Here is a 25,238-nt window from a genome sequence, read left to right on the forward strand (position 1 = left end):
ATTCTTCAGACTGGATGATCCTGGAGATACAGTAACTGAAAAACTACTTCAGAAATCTATGACTACTATAGAGAGTTGATCTTGAAAGCTTGACCCTTGTAGTTTTTGAACTTGAGTCTGATCACCACATTTCTTTACTGCTACCTTATGGATCGATAATCAGCATCACTTTAAGCTGTCAGAATATGGAGTTAATATTCTAATTCTGTTTTATTTTATCACAGTGTGAACCATTGAAAAATTCTGATAGTAGAAATATCAATTAAAAAACTCACCACACAGGTGGGTTTCCAGAATTAGTATTAAATAAGTTCTAATAACTATCAGTTTTATGGTGTTATGGTTTCTGTGATGGCCTTAATCATGACATTACTAGCTGTCATAGATGAGGCAAATTATTATTTGTCCATACTGGACAAAATTCTAATCAGCTCTATACAAAATTCTAATTCATTTAATGGCCCAGTATTCATAATTTTTACATGGAAGTCTATATACGCTATATGCCCAAAAGTATGTGGACACCTGACTATCACACCTTGTTGGACATCCCATTCCAAAACCATTGGCATTCATATGGACTCCCCTGAACTAAGTGGCCCAAATCTGTTCTAGCATGAGTCCCCTGTGCACAAATGAGTTCCATGAAGCCATGGTTTGCCAACGTTGGTGTGGAAGAACTCAAGTGGCCTGCAACGAGCTCTTATCTTAACCCCACTGAACACCTTTGGGATGAATTGGTACGCAGACTGCGCCCAGGCCTCTTCACCCAAAATCAGTGCCTGACCTCTCTAATACTCTTATGGCTGAATGAGCACAAATTCCCACAGCCATGCTCCATAATCTAACCTATAGCAGCAGCGGAGACCAACTTTGGAATGGGATGTTCAACAAATGCATATGGGTATGTGATAGTCAGTTGTCCACATACTTTTGGCCATATTGTGTATCTTTTGTATACAGAGTTCAGTGTTCTCAGATATTTCTCTGAGCTTTGCATATTTTGATTTTGGACTTTTTTCCATTCCTCCGAATTTTCTCCAACTCCAAATTAGATGGAGATCATTGGTGAACAGGAATTTTCAGGTCATGACACAGATTTTCAATTGGATTTCAGTCTGCACTTTGATTCAGCAGTTCAAAAACAAAGTCCTTCTTTTCTTCAAGCCCTTCCTTTGTAGTTTTTGCCCTGTGCTTTGGCTCATTGTCCTGTTGGGATGTAATTTTCGCCCTGGACACAAATTTCTTGCTGACTGCAACAGGTTCTCAAGAATTTTCTTATATTTGGCTCCCTTCATGTTCCCCTTGATGGCAGCAAGATTTCCAGTTCCTTCTGCTAAAAAGCAACCCGGATCATAATGCTACCACCACCATGCTTGATAGTAGGAATAGTGTTACCTGGGTGTTGGGCTGTATTTAGTCTGCTCCAAACATAATGCTTTGCTTTTAGACCAAATGGTTCAAAACCCTTTTCCAAAAGATCTCAGATTTTGTCACATCTTCTAGCAAACGCCCAGCATGCTTTTTTGTTAGCCTTTCTCAGAAGTGGCTTCCTTCTGGCCACTCTCCCACAGAGGCCAGATCTATGAAGAGCTGATGATATTGGTGATGTCTGCACAGGTTTCCCTATTTCATCCAGTGAGCTCTGTAACTTCTTCAGCAGTGTAGCTGACCTCTTGGACACTTCTCTCACAATCCCCCTTCTTCCCTGGGTGCTCGGTGTGGAAGGTTTGCATGAACTTGGTAGTGTCTGGGTTGTACCATGTTTTTTCCACTTTGTAATAGCAGATTTCACAGGGCTTCTAGGATGGTTCAAAGCTTTGCTGATCTTTTTATAACCTTCTCCAGCTTTCCCCACCTTTTCTCCTCATGACAGCAGAACTAAACTGATCTGCTGTTTTAGCTGTGAGAACTCTCAAAGACTGTGGTATTTTTTTTTGTGCAACCGTACAATTAGACACAGATGGATTTAAAATTAACATATTTATAGTGAGTGCTAATTTAGTCTGTGAAAAGAAAGGGGGATCAATTCTTATACATTAAGCAGTTTTTTTTAGATTTCTTTATATTTAAAGAATTCTGAGGACATCAAAATAATTTATTTAATTTTATTTAGAGACTTCAGGTGAACAGTGTAGGAATTACAGCACTTTTTATATGTGGTCCAAAAGGTGTGTGTTATGCTGCTGAAACTATTTTAGCACCTTTCATGAGATTATCTTTCCTTGAAATAACAATTACTAGATCATAATGCCACTTGTATTCATAAACAGAAAGAAACTGCAGTTCTGTTGAAATATGGTGTCTTAAGGACATCTGTTGAGCTGTTTAGATTTGTTACAGCAATAGCAAATGAGGCAACCATAACTAATGACACAGGAAATCTCTTGGCACTTTGTTTGCAAACATCATAAAGTTCATTCAAGTCTTTACTGCAGGAAATACCAGAGTGGTGATTCAGGCCGAGACATTTTTTAAAGAGACTGAGTGGAAACAGAATCTGTTGCACCTCTGTGTATTCATGAACATCATGTTGCTTAGCACTGAGATCCCTAATAGGTCATTCAGGTCATTCCTGTTGACATTCACTAATGTTATTATTGTATGACGTGTCTTCATGTTGAGACACTTCTTTAATAAATTGTGAGGTTTGAATGTGCTGTGTAACAGCAGCTGGTACCAGTGTAGATATGGTTGTGTGGTTATGCCTGTTTGTGTGTTGCTGTAGGTGACAGCATTGTTTGAGATGTTTATGCACTCATTTCAGGCTCCTTGGCCACCGCTCCTCTTAGGGGCATCCCCATAGCGACACTCTCCTGGGCTTCAGGAGCGATTCCCTTGTTTATCAGCTGCTGTTCAGCAGAATGATGAAGCCTAGTCACCTACTGCCACACCTTTATTGCACTGTAGGTTCCAACTTATATGGAGCGGCCAGCTGACAGGCATTTATTTCTGTAAAGAAGATTGTGGATTCCACAGATGATATGAGCCACTGATATGCTCTGGGGAGACTCCCTCCAGTGGATCTTTAGTTGCTTTTCGTAGGTATTAGCTTTCTTTTCCTGTAAAACAGCAAGGTCCAGCTATGTTACTGAATTTCCAGCTGTGTGACTGATATTTGTTGAAATAAGGAGAATGCTTGAGCATTTGAGAACGTTTAAAGATTAGGTATGTCGGGAATATTTGCATTCCTCTCTGAGGACTCTCTCCTTCTTCCTCCTACAGTCATGTAGTTTGCTCCCGTCAAGTATTTTATTTATTGTTTAGTAACTGAAGTAGAAGCTAAACGTTTGAACAAAATTGCTTACAGCTAATTGTTTAATTAACCATGTTTTCCTTTTCACTCTGAATGTCTCATGACTATTTACAAGGACAGGAAGCAGGATCAGATATGAGAATTGAAGGAAAGGATTCAATTAATAATGCACAATACCATTGTTCTAGTTAGTTCACTAATGTCTGAATATGGTTCATTTTAAACAAATCAGTTCAACATGTTTGTAATGGCTATAGGTCACGAGGCCTGCCCAAGCTGAAAGAGTCCTGTTCACATGAGTCTTTGCTCAGTCCTAGCAGTGCTGTGGAGGCACTAGACCTCAGCATGGAGGAGGATGTGTACATTAAACCGCTTCACAGCAGCGTGCTGGGACAGGAGTTCTGTTTCGAGGTACAGTCTCAGGGATTTCCTGCCAATATTTCTATATTATCGTACATAATATTCATATTATCATATATACTATTCAGGTTTTTATTTGTTATTGGGTTTCATATAAGCTATGAAAATCTAACTTAATATACTCTTATTTTATTGAAGTTGTTTTAACAGTATATTGCAGTGATGTTAGTTATCTCTAGCCTATGCCATCTTGCGTAACTCATTTTCAGACATGTGGATTACACTTCAACTTGATTCTTATCTGAATGCTATGAGGTCTATGAAGTCTCTTTTTTTTTTTTTTTTTTTTTTTTTTTTTTTTTTTTTTTTTTTTTTTTTTTTTTTCCTTTTTCTTTTTCTTTCTGTAGGTGACGTACTCAGGGGGCACTAAGTGCTTCAGCTGTTCCTCAGCTTCTGAGAGAGACAAATGGATGGAAAACATCAGGAGGACTGTGCAACCAAATAAGGTACCTGTTGCTTTTAGGTCCTATCTTCTTTGCTTTTTAATTACATTTTCTTTCTAGCAAATAAAACTCAGTGTAGTTTCCTATCTCTGGATTTTGTTTAGTTGGCATTATCCCTTTGTGTTGCTGTTTGCTTCATGGGTTTCTGTTGCTTACTGTTAAAGTCAAATGAACTTTGTGCTAGTTTCTCCTGATGTTGGCAAAACAAAGGCAAACAGAAGCAGGTCAAGTTAGCTTGTGTTTTAAAAGCTTCCTGAAAGATAAATTGTGCATCAATTATCCTTAGGACAACTGCCGGCGTGCAGAGAATGTGCTGCGCCTGTGGATCATCGAGGCCAAAGACTTACCGCCCAAGAAGAGATACTTCTGTGAGCTGTGCTTAGATGATGTACTGTATGCACGCACCACCAGCAAGGTGCGCTCAGATTGCCTATTCTGGGGTGAGCACTTTGAGTTCGGTGGTCTACCTGCCATCAACAGCGTCACTGTGCATGTGTATCGTGATGCTGACAAGAAGAAGAAAAAAGACAAGAGCAACTATGTTGGACTGGTGAACATCCCAGTGCAGGCCGTGAGTGGACGCCAGTTTGTGGAGAAGTGGTACCCAGTGAGCACACCCACCAGCAGCAAGGCGAAAGGCGGGGGCCCATCCATCCGTATCAAGTGCCGCTTTCAGAGTGTCGCAATCCTGCCCATGGAGCTGTACAAGGAATTTGCAGAGTTTGTCACCAACAACTACACTATGCTGTGTTCAGTGCTTGAGCCTGTAATCAGTGTCAGGAATAAGGAGGAGATGGCCAGTGCACTCGTGCATATACTGCAGAGTACTGGCCGAGCAAAGGTACATGCCCTTCATTCTCAACTCTTGTTTTGCACTGGGTTTCCTTTTAATTGTTTATCAGTTGTTGTTCAAGTGACAAGGTTAGTCACTTGAACATTCCTTTTATCTTGTTTGTTTGTCTTCAATTTATGATGCCTTGTCACTTTGCCTCAGGACTTTCTGACAGACCTGGTCATGTCTGAGGTGGATCGGTGTGCAGATCATGACGTGTTGATCTTCCGGGAGAACACTCTAGCCACCAAAGCCATAGAAGAGTACCTCAAACTTGTGGGTCAGAAGTATTTGCATGATGCCCTAGGTAAGAAACATGTGAGCATATTACGATTTGTATTTGCTGTTTAAATTAATTTCTTGTGTTGACCCTGTACAAAGCACAAATGTTGCCAATATTTGCTGAAAAGCTGTCAGAGGTTAATTTCATTATAAGACTTTTAGTCTTAACACAAATTGAGCATGTGGAGCTCAAATAAACTGAGAAAATTTTCCTTCTAGACAGATTCTCAGTACTACTCTTTGACCAACCTGAGTGGAGACCAGTATGTAGAGTGCAATTAGGTTAAAGGCAGATAAAATTGCAATATTGGATTGTAATTAAATCCTTTATAAGCATGACATTAAAATTACGGATCATGATACGGATCATGTTGTTAAAAACTTTTAATAAACTATAAACAAATGCTCGGGTTTTCAGGTTGTCCTTTCATCCATCCAAGATTCTCATTAGTGTGATATCTCAAGAATGAGTAGTTGAATGATTATAGGACTTATATGGAGATCACTGTAGCCAGCTGATTAGCTTTTGAAATTTATCCAAACAGGGTCAAGGTCACAGCAAGGTCAAATGTCTGAAACAGTTTTTTCATTTGCTTTCTTCCTGTTTGAAGTATTTTTAAGGGTATTTCTGGTATATAAATAAATGACAAGAAGGACTAGACTTCTGGCATAAACATGCCCATTGACACCATTGGCCAAATGTAATACAAAATGTAATGTAAGACAAGAACAACATGGGGAAACGGAAAACACTGTACAGTATTTAAATGATCATTTATTGAAGGAAAAAGATTATGCAACATCTTTATATCACTCCTGTGAATAAGTAATTGCCCCCTAAATTTAATAAGTGTTGTGCCACCTTTAGCAGCAACAACTGCAACCAAATGTTTCCGATAAGTGCTGATATTCTTATCTCTGGAAAGCTGTGTTAGCGTTACGTGAGATGTAACCTGGCTTCCAAAAAGCTCCAGTTTTAACTCCTCAGTCCACAGAACATAATCCCAAAAAGCTTGGGGGGTTATCAAGGTGTTTGTTTAGCAAATGTTTTTTGGCATGTTGGTGGTAGTCTTGCCAATATTCCCCTCCAGTGTTCCTTTTCGTTAGCAGTAGTCTTCGCCTTTCAATTATCCCATGGAGACCATTTTTTGCCCTGTTTCTAATGGTCAAATTATGAATTCCGACCTTACTTTAGTCAAGTGAGTCCTGCTGTTCTTTAGCTGTTCATCTGGGTCTTCCTGCATGAGTGGTCGATGTACTCTTGGAGGACGTTTGTTAGGGCAGCCACTTCTGGGAAGATTTAACCCTGTTCCAAATTTTCTCCCTTTGGAGATAATGGCTCTCACTGTGGTTTGCTGGAGTCCCAGAGCCTTAGAAATAGCTTTGTAACCCTTTCCAGACTGATCATTTTCAAGAACTTTATTTTTTATCTTTTCCGGAATTTCTTTTGATGGCAGCATAGTGTGCTGCTTGTTGAGAATTTTTAACCTACTTCACATTGGAAAGTTTTATTTAAGTGATGTTTAGACTCAACAGAGCTGGCGCTAATCAAGCCTGAGTGTGTCTAGTCTAACTGAACCCAATTATCAATTAAATTTGGTTAATTGTTTGAGTAACTGTGAAAAATTAAATTTAAAAACTGTATTTTTTGTTTGCTCAAGATGTCTTTGTCTTAAATTAGATTTACTTTGAAGATCTGAAACAATTATTTGTGACAAATATGCGAAAATAGAAGAAATCAGGAAGGAGGCAAATACTTTTTCACAGCTCTGTATGTATATAGGGAAAATGTAAGTAGGCTACCATTTATTGAACCATCCCAAACCACTAAAAAGCTTGCACTCTGCTTTATTTACTCAGGCATGGGCATTTCACCTGAACGTTACTTTACTGATTTGAACAGTAAGATCTATAACCAACACAAAATGTGATGTGCTTCTGCAGTTATGTGTTTTTGCAGTAATCATTTTGCATTACTGATTGAATTTGCTGAATTGGCAATAGTTACATGTTTATTGAGAAGTTTATTATGAATTCAGTATCTTCTTATGCATTAACTATCCACATACAAACCATTACCCAAAGTTATTTTCTTAATTTTGCACACACGTACATGCTCCTTCACAATAAACTCATAACCTTACATCCCTCACAACTGACTGTGAATGTTCCAGTCCATGTTGTATTCCTGCATGTTGGACCATACTCAGAGTTGGCTTACACGGGTGCTTATGTTGATTTTTTTTTTTTTTTGAACAGCACATTCAGACTATTGGAGTTAACTACATGTAGTTCACACCTCTAATGTTGACAGATTTTTTTCTTGAGTAGTGGTGTCTGGAATGTATCTAGTCCACCACTTTTATGCAGGGGAAAGAAAATGCAGACTGAAACATCAGATTTTTTTGCTGTGTTGTGAACTGCAATATGATGTAACAAAAGAGGCAATTTAAAAGTAAACAAATAAAGACTAATATGATGATTTGTAAACAAGAAGATGACAAGCAAGCAAATATACATCTACCAGGAGTCAATATTGTCAATATATTACTGTTTGAATAAACCTAATTGTAATTATTGTATTAATGACTGCAATTTTGTCAATCTTCATCTTAATTTAACATTTAAGCTTGGTGATCTAGAAATACAGCGGCAGAAAGCATGAAGTGAGTTGCAAATGGTTTAATAATTTTTTATATATATAATGCACACATGACTATGAGATGCTAATTTTAGTTTCTTAAATTGTCATGTTTGCACAGGGTGTAGGGTAGAATGTAGTTGTTGAATTATGTATTTGTGGTGTGTATTGTTCTGTTGTATTGTATTACTTACACTTCAGCTTTTTAACGTGATGTTATCACTACTGTGCTCAACCAGTCCAGACCTCTGAGTGAGACACATCACTCGGTCAGCCAAAATTTGTTGTCTAAGATGACGCATCGTGCATGCTATCGTATACCTCTCCAAGACACAGAAGATGGTTGTGGATACAGGCAATTAGGAGAAGGATAAGGAGGAATAATTTTGGTCCAAGGAGCTCCATCTTTGCAGTGTCCATTTCATCTCAGCTAAGTAACAAGCAAGTTGGCGTGCTACTAAGAATTTAAGAGCCTTAGCTTGCTAGTTAGCTAACGTCTAATTTAACAAAACTAACTCTCCTAAACTCTACATCAAGAAACTACCTAGCCAACCCTAGATATCTAGGTCAAGTTCTTACGGAGGAGTTTCTTATAATGGAGACATTTAACTAGCTAACATTGTTCGGCCTAAAAATCAGTCCGCAATGTTGACGTCCTCGATGTTGTAATCATAAAACAGTACGTCTTGAACATGCTCACAAACAACAGAGGTATAAGACTAAAGAGAATTGCATTTCTTCGGTTTCTCTCTAGTATAAATGAAGTTTCTATGTTTACAGTCACAGGAAAAAGAAAGTACACCTTCCTTCAGTTCTGCATTTTTATTAATCAGGGCCTAAATAACAATTATGTGGTCCTCAACAACTTCTGTAAACAAACAATTAGACTCAGCCTCTTCTCTCCAAAAAGAATATGGCAGCACAATTCAGGTTTGCAAAGTTGTACCTGAACAAACCACAAAAGATCTGGAACAATATCCTTTGACTGATGAGACCAAGGTGGAGATGTTTGGTCATCATGCACAGTGCCGTGTTTGGTGAAAACTAAACACGGGGTATCACCCCAAACACTTCATATCAACTGTCAAGCATGGTGGTGTAGGGGTCATGAATTGGACTTGTTCTGCAGCCACAGGACCTGGGAAACGTGCAGTCATTGAGACAACAATGAGCTCCACTTTATACCAGAATATTCTTGAGACAAATGTGAAGCCTGTGATGTGGGCCCAAAAATTTGGTCATGCAATGTGGGCCCAAAATTTGGTCATGCAACAGGACAATGATCCCAAGTACACCAGCAAATCAACATCTGAATGGCTAAAGAAGAAAAAATCAAGGTGTTGAAAGTCCAGACCTCAATCCCGCAGCAGTTCCTGCACTTTTCCCCACTCTGACGGCAGGGGCAGCACCACAAATCACTCCCCAAAGATTAGGGCATAAAGCAGGAATTTGGTAGATAAGGGATAAACCATGATGTTTTTCAGATAGAAGAGACCTTAAAGAATAGGAATATCGTATTTAATATCAAAAATTTTTTAAATCCATTGTGCCAGAATTTTACAAAAATATGCACAACCGTGTGGATGATATGTCGGTAAAATGTATAAATGACCAGGAGGCAGGGCAAACAAATACAATGGAATTTATTTTGTATTACTAAAACACAATATTATCTTATTACATTATATGTCAGCATTTGCCTTATTATGCACATATACACTACATTGCCAAAGGTATTGGGACACCCCTCCAAATCATTGAATTCAGGTGTTCCAATCACTTCCATGGCCACAGGTGTATAAAATCAAGTTACTGATATGTTCCTTATGAAATATGTAATCAAAAATGAACTCAGTGATACCTGGAATTAAAGGTGTTTTTTGTTCACAGAATCAAAATAGTTTAAACATATAAAATGACAAACAATGCCTGATTTTAAAGCAGAAATGCCATATGAAGAAGTATATGTCAATATATACAGATTTGTGTACCTAGCCATTGTAACTGATGGGATATTTACATACCAAAAACATGTTGATGGAGTGTAAAAAAAAGCAATAAACTGTTTTAAGGTTTTAAAGAGAGATTAAAATGAGATTACCATAAACTGACCATATGGTAGAGGTCTATAATTTCTAGTAAAAAAAAATGTAAAAATTAAAAAAAAAAAAAAGTCAAGTTATGAAAAAAACTGTTAGAAATTATTTGGTGCTCTAGTAATAGGTATTTATGGTTAAATATTTTTTTCATCACCTATTTTAATGAGTGACAGTTAAAGGGTTAAAGCTGAAAGTCTACACTTCAGTTAAACCTTGATGGCTTCATTCCAAATCCATTGTGGTCGTGTACAGAGGCAAAATTACTAAAGTTGTGTCGCTGTCCAAATACTTATGAACCTGACTGTATATGTCTGGTCATTGCAGACTAGGCCACCACTTATGATCATTTAGCCACTGACAGGACAGCAAACTGTAAGGATCTTCTAGAATTACACCATTTGAAATTGTTAGTTTAGCCAAATAGCACACTCTGTCTTTTAGTTCTAATCCATAATAATTGAATAAGATTTTGGCTTATATCAATCCAATCTTTAGTCATATTACAGCCAAGTAGCATCAGATTGCTAGGCTACTCATGTTAGGTTGGTCGCATCTCTTTTTATTTACAAATTATAAAGGGGTCTTTACACCTTTGAGTGTGCAGCCACTACTTTCAATTCCAATTCATTTTTATTTGTATAGTGCTTTTAACAATGGACATTGTTACAAAGCAGCTTTACAGAAATCCAGATATAAAATTTTAATTTAAATTTAAAACCACTTAATCACGTAACATTGCTAGCTAATATTATGGTAGCTACTTGTGTTGTTGCTAACTTTAGTTATATGGCTCAGTGTAATTTTAAAAGACCTACAGCTGCACTCTGCTCACTTCATGGTGGTCTCCTCACTTGCGTGAGACTGGTTCATACGGATAAGAATCTTATATCACGAAATGGATCGTTTCATATCTTGAAATGATGTATATAATGATATATTACTTTTTCTCTGAAATTGATGAAATTGTCTATACAAATAACTGCATGCATTCATGACTGGTCTGTGGCAAACCTTATAAATGACAGTTTTTCTGGTCAGTGTCTGATTTGTTACACCCAAACCTCTTCCAAATGACAGAAGTATCTACCTTTTTATGAACAAGTACCTCATCTTTTAGTTGGGCTGGTGTCTGTTCTGTGTCAGAGTGCTGTGGGGAATTTCGCTCTCCATGCTTGTTTTTGTTACAGCACACCACTAGTAGCTCATAGTTCTTACCTTGGTGATGTAAATCCGCTGCAGAAAAGTGGCTTTTGTGGCATTGGGGATATAAACAATATAGGAAAATAGACATTTTTCTGTCATTCTGCAATATATGTATGTATATGAAATGAGATCTTCAACAAGCACATATGGGTATGATGGTCAGGTAATTGTGAGGTAAGTGGAACGTACATTAATCCAACATCTCGTAAGCGACTGAAGAACTTTGAGACGAACACCATCTTTGGAGAGCAGGCTCACTCGTAGCTCCAACCGTAGGCCCAAGCAGACAGTCTGAGAAATGCCTAACGTGCATGAAGGTGAGAAGAAGTGAAGGGAATGTGTGCACTTGCACACAAGAAGGTATCTATGTGTTGAAACACCACCCCAGTGGTTAGGAGTGGTATAATCATACTGCGTGATGCACTGTAAGTGAATGCCACTTCTATCTCCTAGGTTTCCTTAAGCTGTGGATTAATTTAATCATTAAAAGCTAGAAAATTTAGCTTTAGATTCTTGGGCAAACACTAAGCTCACATCTTACTATAGCTATCATATAGTTCATATAGATCACCATTCACACAGGGACATGAAAATCATGCCAATTATCTCTGTATTTAAAAAAATTCTATATGGGGGGTCCTGTGATTGGCAATGTTTGTCTTTTAACATGCATCAAACCAAAATAATGGTATTGGTTGACTACTGATTTACCGAAAATAAATATCTGATTGTTCAGTAGATGTGTGCCATTTGATAGATAACCAATACCTATCGAGACATAACCCATTCCATTTCTCTGCTTTTAAGGAGAGTTTATCAAAGCTCTGTATGAGTCGGACGAGAACTGTGAGGTGGATCCATCAAAGTGCCCCAGCAGTGAGCTGCCTGAACACCAAAGCAACTTAAAAATGTGCTGTGAGCTAGCCTTCTGCAAGATCATCAACTCCTACTGGTAAACTGAACTCAACAATCCAGTCTCTGTACATGTTGTAGAATTTTGGTCTTATATCCTGAAATTTTGATATACATGCCAACAGTTCATCAGTTTTGACCTGGAAGAGAGGACAAGTAGATGACAACTTCATAGAAATGGCAGTGGCCTGGCCAATAAATTAGGTAATTTGTTGAGCCCATAATATCATTGTGGTGAATATGTATATGCAGTGTTGACCTGAATTGCCAAATTTACAAATGTACCTCAGTGACTTGGCTACTGCTGTTCCTAGGAGGTTGTGATCCACTTTCATCATACTTGTCATTTCCTTCTCAAGTTGTGGTCTTGGCAAAACTGCATACACTCATAGCCAAACATTTCTCTACACTGACTTGAACCAGATTGGCAAAGATATCTGTGTATGTAATTCCACTGTCAAACATTTGTACATTGACAATGGTATGAGTATATATGAGCTCCAATGATGCCATCTTTCCAGCATCTTTTAGCTATTTTCCCTATGTCTTCCCTGTTCAGATCCTCAAACCTGCTGGTGACTTGTGTGTGTAGGAATTGAGTTTTTTCCCCATAGTTCCCATTTCCAACGGGAAATGGAATATGAGAAAATTCAGGATTTGAATGCTTGTTAAGTATGAAATAGTTTGTTTTGCGGAAATAAAATAAAAAAATAATTATAATTAAAAGAAAAGACTTCTTTTTTGTTTTCCTTTTTTATTTCAAAACTAATGTGGATTGAACAGATGATGCATGGATTTACATGGATTATGAAAACTCCTTACCCTGCTTTTCATTGACCTATTTCTCTTTTATATATTGTGTGTTCTCTCTCACTTAGTGTCTTTCCACGTGAGCTGAAGGAGGTGTTTTTCTCATGGAAGCAACAGTGCCATGCTCGGGGGAAGCAGGACATCAGCCAGCGACTAATCAGTGCCTCGCTGTTTCTGCGCTTTCTCTGTCCAGCCATCATGTCGCCGTCCCTCTTCAACCTCATGCAGGAATATCCTGATGACCGTACCTCACGTACTCTCACCCTCATCGCTAAAGTCATCCAGAACCTTGCCAACTTCACCAAGTATGCAACACCCCTTGACATGGAGTATACATGCTTTAATTAATTATATTTCTAGAATTTCAGATGTTCACATATCAGACTGTTCTAGAAATAAATATCATGGTGTTCTGAATTAGTGATTAATACATTCTAGAAATACATTCTTTCTTCAGACCTTTCAGAAATTGTGAAAAGGTGTAAAAAAAAAAATATATGTTTATAAATTCCATAAATCATGTATTGTCTATCTCATCATGTTGTCTTCAGGTTTGGCAACAAAGAGGAGTACATGGCCTTCATGAATGATTTCCTGGAGCATGAGTGGGCAGGCATGACCCGCTTCCTGCTGGAGATCTCCAACCTCGAAACCATCTCCAACACACCGGGCTTTGAGGGATATATTGACTTAGGCCGTGAGCTCTCGCTGCTGCATGCCCTGCTGTGGGAGGTGGTGTCTCAGCTAGACAAGGTACAGAACTGTCAGTTAAGGCACTGCAGCACCACCTCTGGAAACGTGCATTTTATGTGAGGTCTTTCTATTTATTCAATTTATTTTATTTTTTCAAATCCATAACTCACCATGGTCAAGAAGAGGGAATTTCTTCTGTGGGAGAGATCTCAATTATTCTAATTATTTTACTTTTTTTATTTATTGAACTTATCAAGTAGTTATTGCAGCCCTACTCATGTTTGGGCTCTGTGCCAAATGATAGAGCATGGGGATGTGTTTGTATGGGTTTTCTTCCCCATTGAACTCATTGAAATGCACTGACACTTCCCTCCACTTGCTAACTTTCATATTAGACATGATTTGTGAATTCCATGTTTTCGTGTTTACATTTGCATACTATTGCATACAACACAGGTTACAATATGTTGTTGGTTAAAGTGCTCATGTAAACAGGATCAAAATGAGTGGTACACTCCTGGTTCCCACTTCTCTAACCCAACTCTAAAACCTCCTGGTCCTCACCCTTGTAGCCTGATTATTTTTTGACTTCATTAATCCCTCCCTGTGATATGTTTACCTTTGGTCATTAGCCCTTCCTGCATCACAGACATTCAGACTTGATATTTGGCCTTGATGCATGCACTGCATTTTACCTTTCAATCCCACTATTTAATTGGTTTATTTTGGAATGGCTCATAATTTTTGCAAGCATGTATTATTTTTTCTATTTATTCTTAATTTTAAATCTTTTTTCTCTGTGTCCCCATTCCCATCTTCTGTTCTCTCTCTTTTCCACCTTCCTCTCATTTGCTCTCTCCATTTTTCCACCCGACACAATGTGTCTTCATGGTTCTGCTGTGCCACCACCACCAATGCATTATGGTGTCTCTTGGCCATCTCCTTCCTTAAACCGTTTGGGCTGAAAAAACACATCAACCCCAGGGTGACAATTCCTTCCTGCAGGCGACGGTGGCCAAACTGGGGCCTCTGCCACGCATCCTGGGTGACATCACATGCTCACTGTCCAGCCCCACACCAATCCAGCAGCAGCTAAGACGTTTCCAAGACCATGGCTCCACCCACAATATCAGTGGCAGCATCTCTTCGGGACTGCAGGGGATATTTGAGGACCCAAATGACAGGTAAATAGCCTTTGCTGTAAGCACATCACTGCTTCTGCTATTGGGACTTGCCAGCGTGAGAGGATTTAGAATTGATTTAATAGCTCACATATGCAGTGGCAGCTGAGCAGTTGGGGTTCTGTGAGTCTTATGGGATTTTCCTTATGTTTTTATTTTTCACAGTGAAATTCGGAATGCCAAATCTCCAGTGCAAGAACATACAGAAGTTTTGTCATGTGGAAAGCCCCCCTTACTGTGCCAGCAGCCATCCCTGCACAGCATGAGCTTCTCTGACAAGGAGCGAGAGAGCCACCTGCCTAACGGGCGCAGCATCTCCCTGATGGACCTGCAGGACTCCCACCTTCTTCATGAAGCCCCACCGAGAATAGGCCGCATAGGTTCTCAAGCGTCCATCGACCCACTGCCTCCCCCTCTTCCTCACCTCCATCACCACCATCCACAGCAGCAGCAGGCCAAAGTGGTCACGCTAAAGGAAAACGTACCTCAGAGTGCACCACAGGTCTGCCGGCCTCTGCAACCATCTTTAAGCCAGCAGCGCAGCCTACAGCCACTCTGCTTTCAGAACCCTGTATACCAGCTAAGCAACATGCATGCACTGCGCTCATCTCAGGCGCCACTTCAGGCCCACTCCAGCTCAGAGAACCTGAGCACAGCAAGCTTGCACAGTGCCAGCCCCAGCACTACACCCAGGAAAAAGTTGCCCTCCACCACCAGTCTCGAGGAGGAGGAAGCACCCTCTCCGTGCTGGCATACAGCCCTAGTCGACACCCAGTCAGGGCCACAAGTAATGGCTGTAGCCAGACAGAGTGGTGCGGGGACAGCACATATTGTAAAGGTGGAACAGCAAAGTAGAACAAATGGAGGGGTGTCACGCTCACTACCATATAGCATCTCACTACGCAGCAGTAGCAGTGTCAATATGGACCGACAACAGCAAAGTGAAGCTAGCTCCAGACAGCAGTCCATCTGCTCACGAGACAGCCCCATCCCAAGCAACAGAACTAACAGACAGGTATGCACATTCATTTGGATCTACACTATATGGCTACTGTGTTTTTCCAACTTTGTGGCCACAGCTTGGGGAAACCCCTCATATGGGTGTTATGGTCAGCTGTCCACATACTTTTGGCCATATAGTATATATGCATTCAGTTATACAAACACACAGCAGTGTGTGCAGCAGTGCAAACACACATACACAGTATACTTTCATGTATGGGATTGTGGCATGAACAGAGACCAAAGGTATCAGAATAAATCTGGAAGATGTGGTTAATAGTTAAACAGCAAAATTAAACAGTTTAGACATACATAGTACTTATGCTGGTATGCAGTTGTGTCCCAGTGGCAGCAGAACAGAAGTGAAGGTGTCTGCCAGATCCTAAATTCAGGCTACAAATTTTAAATTTATGAATTTATCCCTAATAAGCAAGCCAGAGGCGACGGTGGCAAGGAAAAAAGGTCCCTATGATGATATGAGGAAACCTTGAGAGGAACCAGACTCAAAAGGGAACCTATACTCGTCTGTGTGAGACCGGGTAGTGCGATTATAAATAATTGTATACTATATGGTCAAAAAATACAATTGTGTAACCACAAAAGTTCATTATAGTTTGTAGTTGAAGTTTATTTTGTTGACGTTATCAACTGTTCACTGGTGGAGACTTGAGTGCAAAACTGTTCGTGGGAATTGCAGTCCTAAAGCTGTCACGGCAATTGTAGTCCTAAGCCATTGTAGCAAAACTGTTCATATCAATTGAACTCCACAGCCATCTTCATGGTTTCTAAGTGGTACCATCCACAGTAATCTCATGTAACTTTAGGCTGTCCATTTGGGGCCATCCTTAGCAGCAGCGAATAGTTTCCAAGTTATGAGAAATTCAACCAGAAGTAGGGCACCAGGCTGACCTTTTTTTAATGAAGGCTGCTGGGTTCTGCATGCAGAAAAAAGAAGCAAGTGGGACAGTCAAAGTCGGGATACACACACACACACACACACACACACACACACACGTACACACGTACACACGTACCCGGCTGTCCACATGATGTAAAAGAATATGTGATTCATCAGACCCAGCCACCTTCTTCCTTTGCTCCATGGTCCAGTTCTGATGCTCACATGCCCATTGTAGGTGCTTTCAGCGCTGGACATGAGTCAGTATGGGCACTCTGACCGGTCTGTGGCTATGCAGCAAGCTGCGATGCACTGTGTTCTGTCAGCTTTTTGTCATAGCCAGCATGAACATTTTCAGCAATTTGTGCTACAGTAGCTCTTCTGTGGGATCAGACCAGACTGGCTAGCCTTCGCTCCCCACGTCCATCAGTGAGCCTTGGGCACGCACATACACATATGTGAATGTCCAGCATACCAGGAACACCCCACAAGACTTGTCGTTTTGGAGATGCTCTGACTCAGTCGTCTATCCATCATAATTTGGCCCTTGTCAAAGTCGCTCTCTCCCTACGCTTGCCCATTTTTCCTGCTTCCAACACATCAACTTTGAGAACTGACTGTTAAATTGCTGCCTAATATATCCCACTCCTTGCCATTGTAGATGGCAGATGCCATTGTAACAAGATAATCAATGTTATTCACTTCATCTGTCAATGGTTTTAATGTTATGGCTGATCGATGTGTATATATATACATGCATGCATGCAGGTGCACTCTCCTGTCGAGTCAGTCACCATGTCTCCTGTTGAGCGGACGGCAGCATGGGTGCTGAATAATGGCCAGTATGAGGAGGATGAGGAGGAAACCCAGAGCAAGAAGGAAAGCAAACATGTGGAGAAGGTACCTGTCAAAGCATCAAGAGACAAAACTGCTCCAATAAAAGACCAAAACTTATGCCAACTTATAAAACTTATGAAAGATATGCTATCTAGGCATGACTTTCACAAAAGAATATTTACTTATTATTATGACACTAAACATACTGTACAGTATATCATCAATCACTACCATTTCCACCCCTATATGAATGAAAATGTATATTTAATATTTTCCTTTTCTTCTTTTCTATTCTTAAAACGATCACTCATGTAGTATGAGCAAGAGATCACAAAGCTGAAAGACCGGCTGTGTGTGTCTGGCCGCCGCTTAGAAGAGTATGAACGCCGACTTGTGGCACAAGAGCAACAAATGCAGAGGCTGCTGCTGGAGTACAAGACTCGCCTGGAAGACAGTGAGGAGCGCCTGCGGCGGCAACAGGAGGAGAAGGACAGCCAAATAAAGAGCATTATCTGCAGGTATGTGTGTAAACTAAAAGCAGTACAAAGTGGATGTCAAACTCAATTTCTACCTGGGCCACTCTGGCATATTTATGTAGCCTCAAAGGGCCACAGGTATTTAACTTGGTATAAGTGCATGTATTATGTATGTATATTATGTATCTATTATGAGTAACTGAAGTAACTCTGTTTGCATTGAATGCTTACATGTGTATTACTGATTAACACAATTTCTCAATTTTTCAAATATCCAAATATACGACATTAAAAATATCTATTTTGCAAAGATTCTGTCACACCTGGGGTCCCATTTATCAAAGTGTGCATAGAACAAGTTGTAAATTTGTGCAGAGGTACTGCCAGTATACATAAGAAAATTGGTATTTATGAAATGTGCATACACAAAGCAGTATGCAGTGGCCATTGATAAATCCCACACATTCCTAGTTGATGTGCTTGTGCACCCTTTAAAAATCCAAGCAGTTGGCTCGTGGCCCTGCTTGTTACAGACGACATGACTAAGCATGCCTATGAAGATGGACTTCAGCAACGATGAAGTAGAACTTTTGGCTATGATGTAACATTTGTTCTCTGAGTGAAGAGACTATCTCTCCACTCTGTTACATTTTCTGTATGTATGGGGATTGACCCCCTGGGTCTGGTGACGTGGATACTCTTTAAGACACCTCGGCTGTGCCGGTCACGACCTAATTAGTGCCCTTTAAAACATTTGAATTCAGTGCATGAATTCAGTGCTATCTTTTGATCGGAACATGTCCCAGAGCGGCCTCAAAGTGGAGAGATAGTCTGTCCACTCAGAGAACAAAGGTTGCATCATAACCAAACATTCTCTTTCGTATTGAGACTATCTCTCCACTCTGTTACATATTCTGTGTGTACGGGGGAGCTCTATAAGACACACCACGAAGGGAAGGTGCAATAAACAGACAAACTATGTCCATTATTTACATAATTACATTCTCAAGCCAGGTGCCAAATGCTGCCAACAGCTCCCCTCCCTTGCAATATGCCAGAATGGAGGAAAAAAGACCTTACCTATCACCCTGGCTGATGCAGGGATGACACCATGGCTGGACCTGAAGCCCAGCCTAGATGACATATTTATTCCTGGTTGCTCCCACAAATCTCCTTCAGATAGGCACCTCGCCACAAGGCCCATGAGGTTGCAATCCGCATATTGGCCCGTCCGTTTCCTTATAGGCCAGGTGGATTGTCTCCACAGCCCAGTCCAATAGCCTCGCCTTAGATAGTGGCTTGCTTTGACATTCTAATTTAAAGCATACAAACAGCATATCAGTTTGTCTGAAAATGCCTTTGGGTGATGTAGATACACACTGATAGTGTTCTCACCATGCAAATTAGTGACTGTTTTCATTCCATCCCCTCACTCTCTTGAAGCTCAACTGACGGATTTAGGTGTAGAGCAGATAATACTTTTGGCAGAAAAGCTGGGTTAGGGTGCAGTACAACCCCTAAACCCCCTGGCATGAACCTACAGCAGTTTTGATGGACAGAGTTCCCTAATTCTCTTGGCAGAGGTTACTGATGGAAGGAAGGCTGTCTTTAGAGGTCCACATATTCAAGAAGCTTGAAAGGGGGGTGCTATAGTGCCGTCAGGACTCAATTTAAATCCCACTGGGGCACAGTAGGTCTTATTTTGCATGCTCCACACCTTAAGGAATTGAGAAATCAGGCCACAGCAATGCTCTGATAGTTCGTGATCCCCCACTTCAGCAGCCTTAACTGCTGCCACTATGACCTTGAGGGTGGATGCAGATTTCCCTGCATCCAGTTGTTCCTGCAGGAACTGTAGGGTATCATGGACTGTAGATGTGAAGGGATTCACCTTGTCCCCCTCACACCAAGACTGAAAAGCCCTCCACCTCAAAGAATAGGCTGCCCTTGTTGAGGGTGCTCGAGTTCATTCCAGTGTCCTGACCACTCTATCTGGTAGTCCCATAGCTGTTAGTCCAGCCCTTTCAGGGGCCAAGCCCAGAGTTTGAGACCCTGAGGGAATTGTTGGAACAGCATGCTCTGTGCCTGAGACAGTAGATCCCTCCTGACTAGGAGTTCCCACGGTGTCCCATGAAGGAGGGGTGGGAAGTCTGCGAACCACATCATGTGGGGCCAGTTTGGGGCCATCAAAATTAGTCTCACATTCTCCACCTTCATTCTCTGAAGAAGAGGTTGGAGAAGGCTGAATGGGGGAAATGCATAAAGCTGGCCCTGAGGCCACTGATGTGCCAAGGCATCTAAGGCAAACAGGTCTGCTATTGCAGGCCCAAATCTGTGCCAGATCTTCTCAACCACCCTTGGTGTAAGAGGCATCACCGCACAGGTCACATGTGAAGAAGGGCAAGTGGCACAACTGGTACTGTAGCTGCCATAAGGCCCATTAGGTGGAGACACAACCCAAAATTGACTTGAGAGAGAGGCAAGCTTTGATTGCTTCCTGTCTCTCTGAGGTCAGAGTCACAATTGCATTTCTGGAGTCCAAAATCAGACCCAGAACCTGAGTGACTTGAGATGGCTCCAGCCTGCCCTTCTTCATATTGAAACAAAGACCCATGTATTGGATATGATCCAAAAGCACAGACACGTGCTGCTGGCACTTTTTTTTTTTTTTTTTTAGCCTGGGCACAGACCAACCAATCTTCTAGATAATTCAGGACCCTGATACCTAGATGATGAAGAGGTGCATGGATTGCGTCGGTCACCTTTTCCCACCTCTCTGATGGCTCCTTTTTTGAGGAGTCCAATAATCTCTGCTTGCAACATTTCTCTGTATTGAATCGGAGGTACCCAACCAATACACTTGAGTCATAGTTGCAAGGACCCAGGGGCTTGGCCTCAGCGATGCCCAAGCTACAGCCCTTGCTGATGGGGAGCCAAGGCAGCCTGAGTCCAGTACACTGTCAGGAGTGAGGTGGCGGGTGTACTTTGCCCCTCCCACCCTCCCTCTTCCTGCGCTGTCACTGAGCCTTTCACCTCCGAGCTGACTCAAGCTGAGATCTCAGGTCTCCAGAACCCAACTGGACTGGCAAATCCCGAGGCTAGGTCTGTTTAGGCCTATAGCTGCTTCTACCCTGACCAAGGGTGCTTGAGGGTGCTTGCCCTGGCATAGCGACTGGCCTCTTGGGCCTGCTGAAATAGATGGAGAGCGTCTGGCCCAAACATGGTAGAAGGCTCAACAGGCAGTCTAGAGAAACAGTCCTGGTCATCCTGCTGGAGCCAAGACTGTGACAGCCACAAGTGACGCCTCGCCACTGAAAGAGCTGCCATGGCTTTTCCTGCTGCCTCCGCCTGCTCTTTCGTAACTGCTATCAGAAGGGAGAAAACCTGCCTCAGCTTGTCCAACAAACTGAAAGGCCCTTGCTCTCCCTGAGCCTTACAACCCAACTCCCACAGGTATAATGAGATAATGGAGAGCAACCCATCCATCACTCTGCAGTTTTTACTAGGGCAGCCAGCCCTGCCCAAGACAGACTTGGGGAGGGTGATACAAAGACAGTCATGGGTTTGTCTACTGAGGGCAGCAGCCCGAATCCAATTTTTTCTCCCCAAGCCATATTGACCAGATGTCTGCTGGTTTCATACCACCTATAAGAGGCTGTGGGCTTGACAAATTGTTTCTGCACATCAGCAGTAAGTCTGGAAGAAGGGGAACCCTAACAGGGCCAGGCCGAGCCTCTCTCCCCTTCAAATCTCAAGGGCGGGTCAGAAAGACTCTCTGGCATAGGAATATCCAACGGTTTGGCTGGTCTACCAATAACCTCTTTTAATTGAACAGCCATAGACATTTCCTCTACTGCTGAATCATCTTCATCATGACATTGCTCAACAAAATCCCCATCCCCATCTGAGAGGAACAGAGTTAACTCATTTATGTTCCGGAGGAGAAAGGATCTCTAACCTGAGAACAGGGGAAGATCCTGCATAAGAGGAGCCTTCACTGACAGTCTCTTCTCATATGTTTAGCTTGTTCCCCCTGAGGAGGAGACTTTGGGCGTTTCCCTCCAAAAAAATGGAAACGGCCCTCCCTTCTATGTAAGGGCATAATGAAACAGTACATGCATGATGAGGGATCCTAACAAGTCTTTAATGCATGATCGTAACCAAAACATGCAACACATCTATCATGCCAATCTTCAATTGGCAAAGCACAAGTCTCACAAACATGACCACCAGTGCTCATCATTTTTATTTATTTATTTTATTTATTTACTTATTTTTTATTTTTTTACAAGTGGGATTCGAACTTGTGTCTTTCTGAAGGCACTCGGATGCTGATGCTGCCCAGAAGTAACTTACGAATGTTTATACTTGCACTCCGTTAAAGTCTACTAGTTATTTGCATTGTACAACCACCATATCTGAAGTTTGCTTGGTTCTCAATAAGAACGCAAGGCTGCTCCGAGGCACGTTAGCTTACGCCACCATGTGCAATACACCTTACAGAGAACTTCAATCACCCACAAAGTGAAAATAATGAAAAAACTTCGCAGCAGCAATCCTGGGAGGCTGCCCAGAGACAGACGCCCATCCTTCAGTGTAAGTGGATCACACGCTGAATGAAGTCTGTATTTAGTATATAGCTTCAACATCTTGCACCCAAAGTGGAGATTAAAGAAGCACTGAATTCACGCCACTATGGGTGTTTTATAAGGGCACTAATTAGGGTGTGACCGGCACAGCCAGAGTATCCACATCACCAGACTCAGGGGGTCAATCCCTTTACATATAGAATATGTAACGGAGTGGAGAGATAGTCCCAATACGATAGAGAACTACTTTTGTACAAAGTAGAGCAAAACAAAAATGGTTTATTTGGCACTTATACCAGTGTTTTGTCTAATAAGTAAATAAGATTTTTTTAAATAATCTATGAGTATATGTGTATTCTATTGTTCCAGTTACATTTAGGCACTCTGCAGTGGCATGAAAATTCATAATTTTTTCTGTCTTTTCTGCTGCCGCTTTTGGAAATGCAATATACTGTATTGCGGCATGAGCGATAAGAATGAAGGTAAGACATGTAATTATTCAACTCATAGTTGGTTGGGAAATGCCAGACCTGTCTCCAATTTCTCTTTGAAATATGCCTGTGCCTAAAACCTCTAAAACTGAGATCAGGTGAAATCGACTGATGATCCAATCCTCACTCTCAGCATAGAGTTTACAGGGGTCCCTAAAAACTCTTCAAACAAGGCATAATCCCAGTCAATCTTTAGATGTGCCTTTTCGAATTGTTTGCCCGAAGTTTCTTCCCTGCATCGGTGTTTAAGCTATACTGTTTCTTTCATTTTATCACTAATTCTGCACTATCATTTTCATCTGTATTTTTCATTTTCCTATCTGCCGTATTTTAATTTTTTCGAAGGAGTTTTTTGTCTTTTGTCTAAAGACAGCGAGCAGAGGCCATCCACGCCGGATCCATGCCTTCTAAAAAATATAAACAAATCTTCGACTAAGGTACGTTAAACATGTCAAACATTGTTTGTTAAGTGTGTTGAGTGCAGGATGTTTAGTCATTCTTCCTCTGTTGTTAGTAATAGCTTTATTTGTGCTAAGTGTATATTAGTTAGCTCTCTGATGGAGAAGATTGCGGCATTAGAGGTGCGCATCCAGACTCTAGAGAGGATTAGTGAGAGTGAGAGCAGTGTATTTTCTGTAGGAGAAAGTCTGGATGCCTTAGGCAGAGTTAGCAGTCCCCCAACTCCGGCATTACGGCCCTCACAGCAGGGCGAATGGGTGAAGACTTGGTGGCATAATTTCAAAGCCAAAGCTAATGCTAATGCTCGCGCATGGGAGCACCACTCCTCTCCGCTTCACATGTCTAATAGGTTTGCTCTCCTCATTGAAGCACCTGCTGAGAAACCTGAAAGAGCTCTGGTTATAGGAGACTCTATCTTAGGGCACATCAAATTAGCTAGGCCTTGAGGGGCACCAGCAGCACTAGTTAGGTGTATCCCAGGAGGAGTAATATGCTCTGGCCACATCCCAATGCGCCAGCAGCACTAGTTAGGGCAAGGTTGGCCTGTTAGGGTGGGACGGTATTCATCCCACTCGGTGCTGCTCTCATTTCTTGTAGCATAGCTTATAGTCTCAGAACAGGCCTAGTTAATCAGTGACTCCAGAGCCAAGGGAGCAGACAAGCAGGCTAATCTGACCATCTGCTAGCTGCACTGAGTCGTCACTCAGGTTTCAACATATTGAGACTGTGTCTGTTCCCCGACCTAAAAAAAATTTAGAAATACTCTACAAATACAAATAAGTTTGTTTTAGTAGCCTAATTATCATAAAATTAAATCATACTGAATGTGCAGGCAGCATCTTTGATCTGAAGCTAGGACTGTTAAATATTGGATCTCTTATGTCTAAAATGCTTAGTGTTAATGAAACTATTACTGATCAGGAGTTTAATGTACTGTGTTTAACAGAAATGTGGATTAAACCAAATGAGTATGTAGCATTAAATGAAGCTAGTCCGCCCGGATACAGTTATATACATCAGCCCTGTCTAACTGGCAGAGGAGGAGGTGTTGCAGTTATTTATAATGATAATCTAGGCATCACACAAAAACCTAGTCATAAATTGAACACATTTGAAGTTCTTTATACCAACATAATATACATAGCCACAAAAAATAAGTCTACCCAGTCGATTCCGCTAATTATTATTTACAGACCCCTAGGGCCATATTCTGAATTCTTTGCAGATTTCCTCTCTAACCTGGTTGTTTCTTTAAACAAAGCATTAATTGTTGGAGACTTTAATATTCATTTTGATAACCAAGAAGACCCTCTGAGAACAGCAGCTGTGTCCATTCTAGATTCAGTAGGGGTTAATCAGAACATAATAGGACCCACTCATAGTGGTGGTCACCTTCTTGATTTAATACTAACATTCGGATTAACTATAGAAAATACAGTCACATTTCCACAGTCTGAAGCTATCTCAGATCATTTTCTCATCTCATTTAAAATGTCTTAATCATAATATATGCACCTTGCTACGCTACCACATCAAACGTACATTCACGTCAGCAACTGCAGAGTTTTATCAGTAATCTCCCAGAGTTACCAGCCATGATTGGATCATGATGCTTAGAATCAAGGTTCTGCTACACACTAGAGAGGTAGCTCCAAAATCATTAGAGAGAAAAAGCCAGCATCCTGGTATAACGATTGCGAGTGTGCACCTTAAA

At 41.0% G+C, this 25,238-nt stretch overlaps 1 protein-coding gene across 9 annotated transcripts in view; it reads left to right on the forward strand.

The window, feature by feature from the left end:
- The window catches only part of rasal2 (RAS protein activator like 2), an 81,283-nt gene that overhangs the window by 46,799 nt on the left and 9,246 nt on the right, over positions 1–25,238 (forward strand). For 5 of the 9 annotated variants that reach the window (XM_034303955.2, XM_053233633.1, XM_034303952.2 and 2 more), the window contains 11 exons: positions 3,514–3,667; positions 4,024–4,122; positions 4,406–4,960; positions 5,114–5,258; positions 11,984–12,128; positions 12,967–13,203; positions 13,450–13,651; positions 14,576–14,775; positions 14,938–15,787; positions 17,441–17,572; positions 17,825–18,027. In XM_034303955.2, the coding sequence (XP_034159846.2) occupies positions 3,514–3,667; positions 4,024–4,122; positions 4,406–4,960; positions 5,114–5,258; positions 11,984–12,128; positions 12,967–13,203; positions 13,450–13,651; positions 14,576–14,775; positions 14,938–15,787; positions 17,441–17,572; positions 17,825–18,027 (2,922 nt within the window). Of the gene's footprint in view, positions 1–3,513; positions 3,668–4,023; positions 4,123–4,405; positions 4,961–5,113; positions 5,259–11,983; positions 12,129–12,966; positions 13,204–13,449; positions 13,652–14,575; positions 14,776–14,937; positions 15,788–17,440; positions 17,573–17,824; positions 18,028–23,410; positions 23,503–25,238 lie in introns of those variants that run through there. The other 4 variants (XM_034303953.2, XM_034303954.2, XM_053233634.1 and 1 more) reach the window with 3 other exon arrangements.

Source organism: Pangasianodon hypophthalmus, chromosome 4, assembly GCF_027358585.1.
Source record: "Pangasianodon hypophthalmus isolate fPanHyp1 chromosome 4, fPanHyp1.pri, whole genome shotgun sequence".
Lineage (NCBI taxonomy): Eukaryota > Metazoa > Chordata > Actinopteri > Siluriformes > Pangasiidae > Pangasianodon > Pangasianodon hypophthalmus.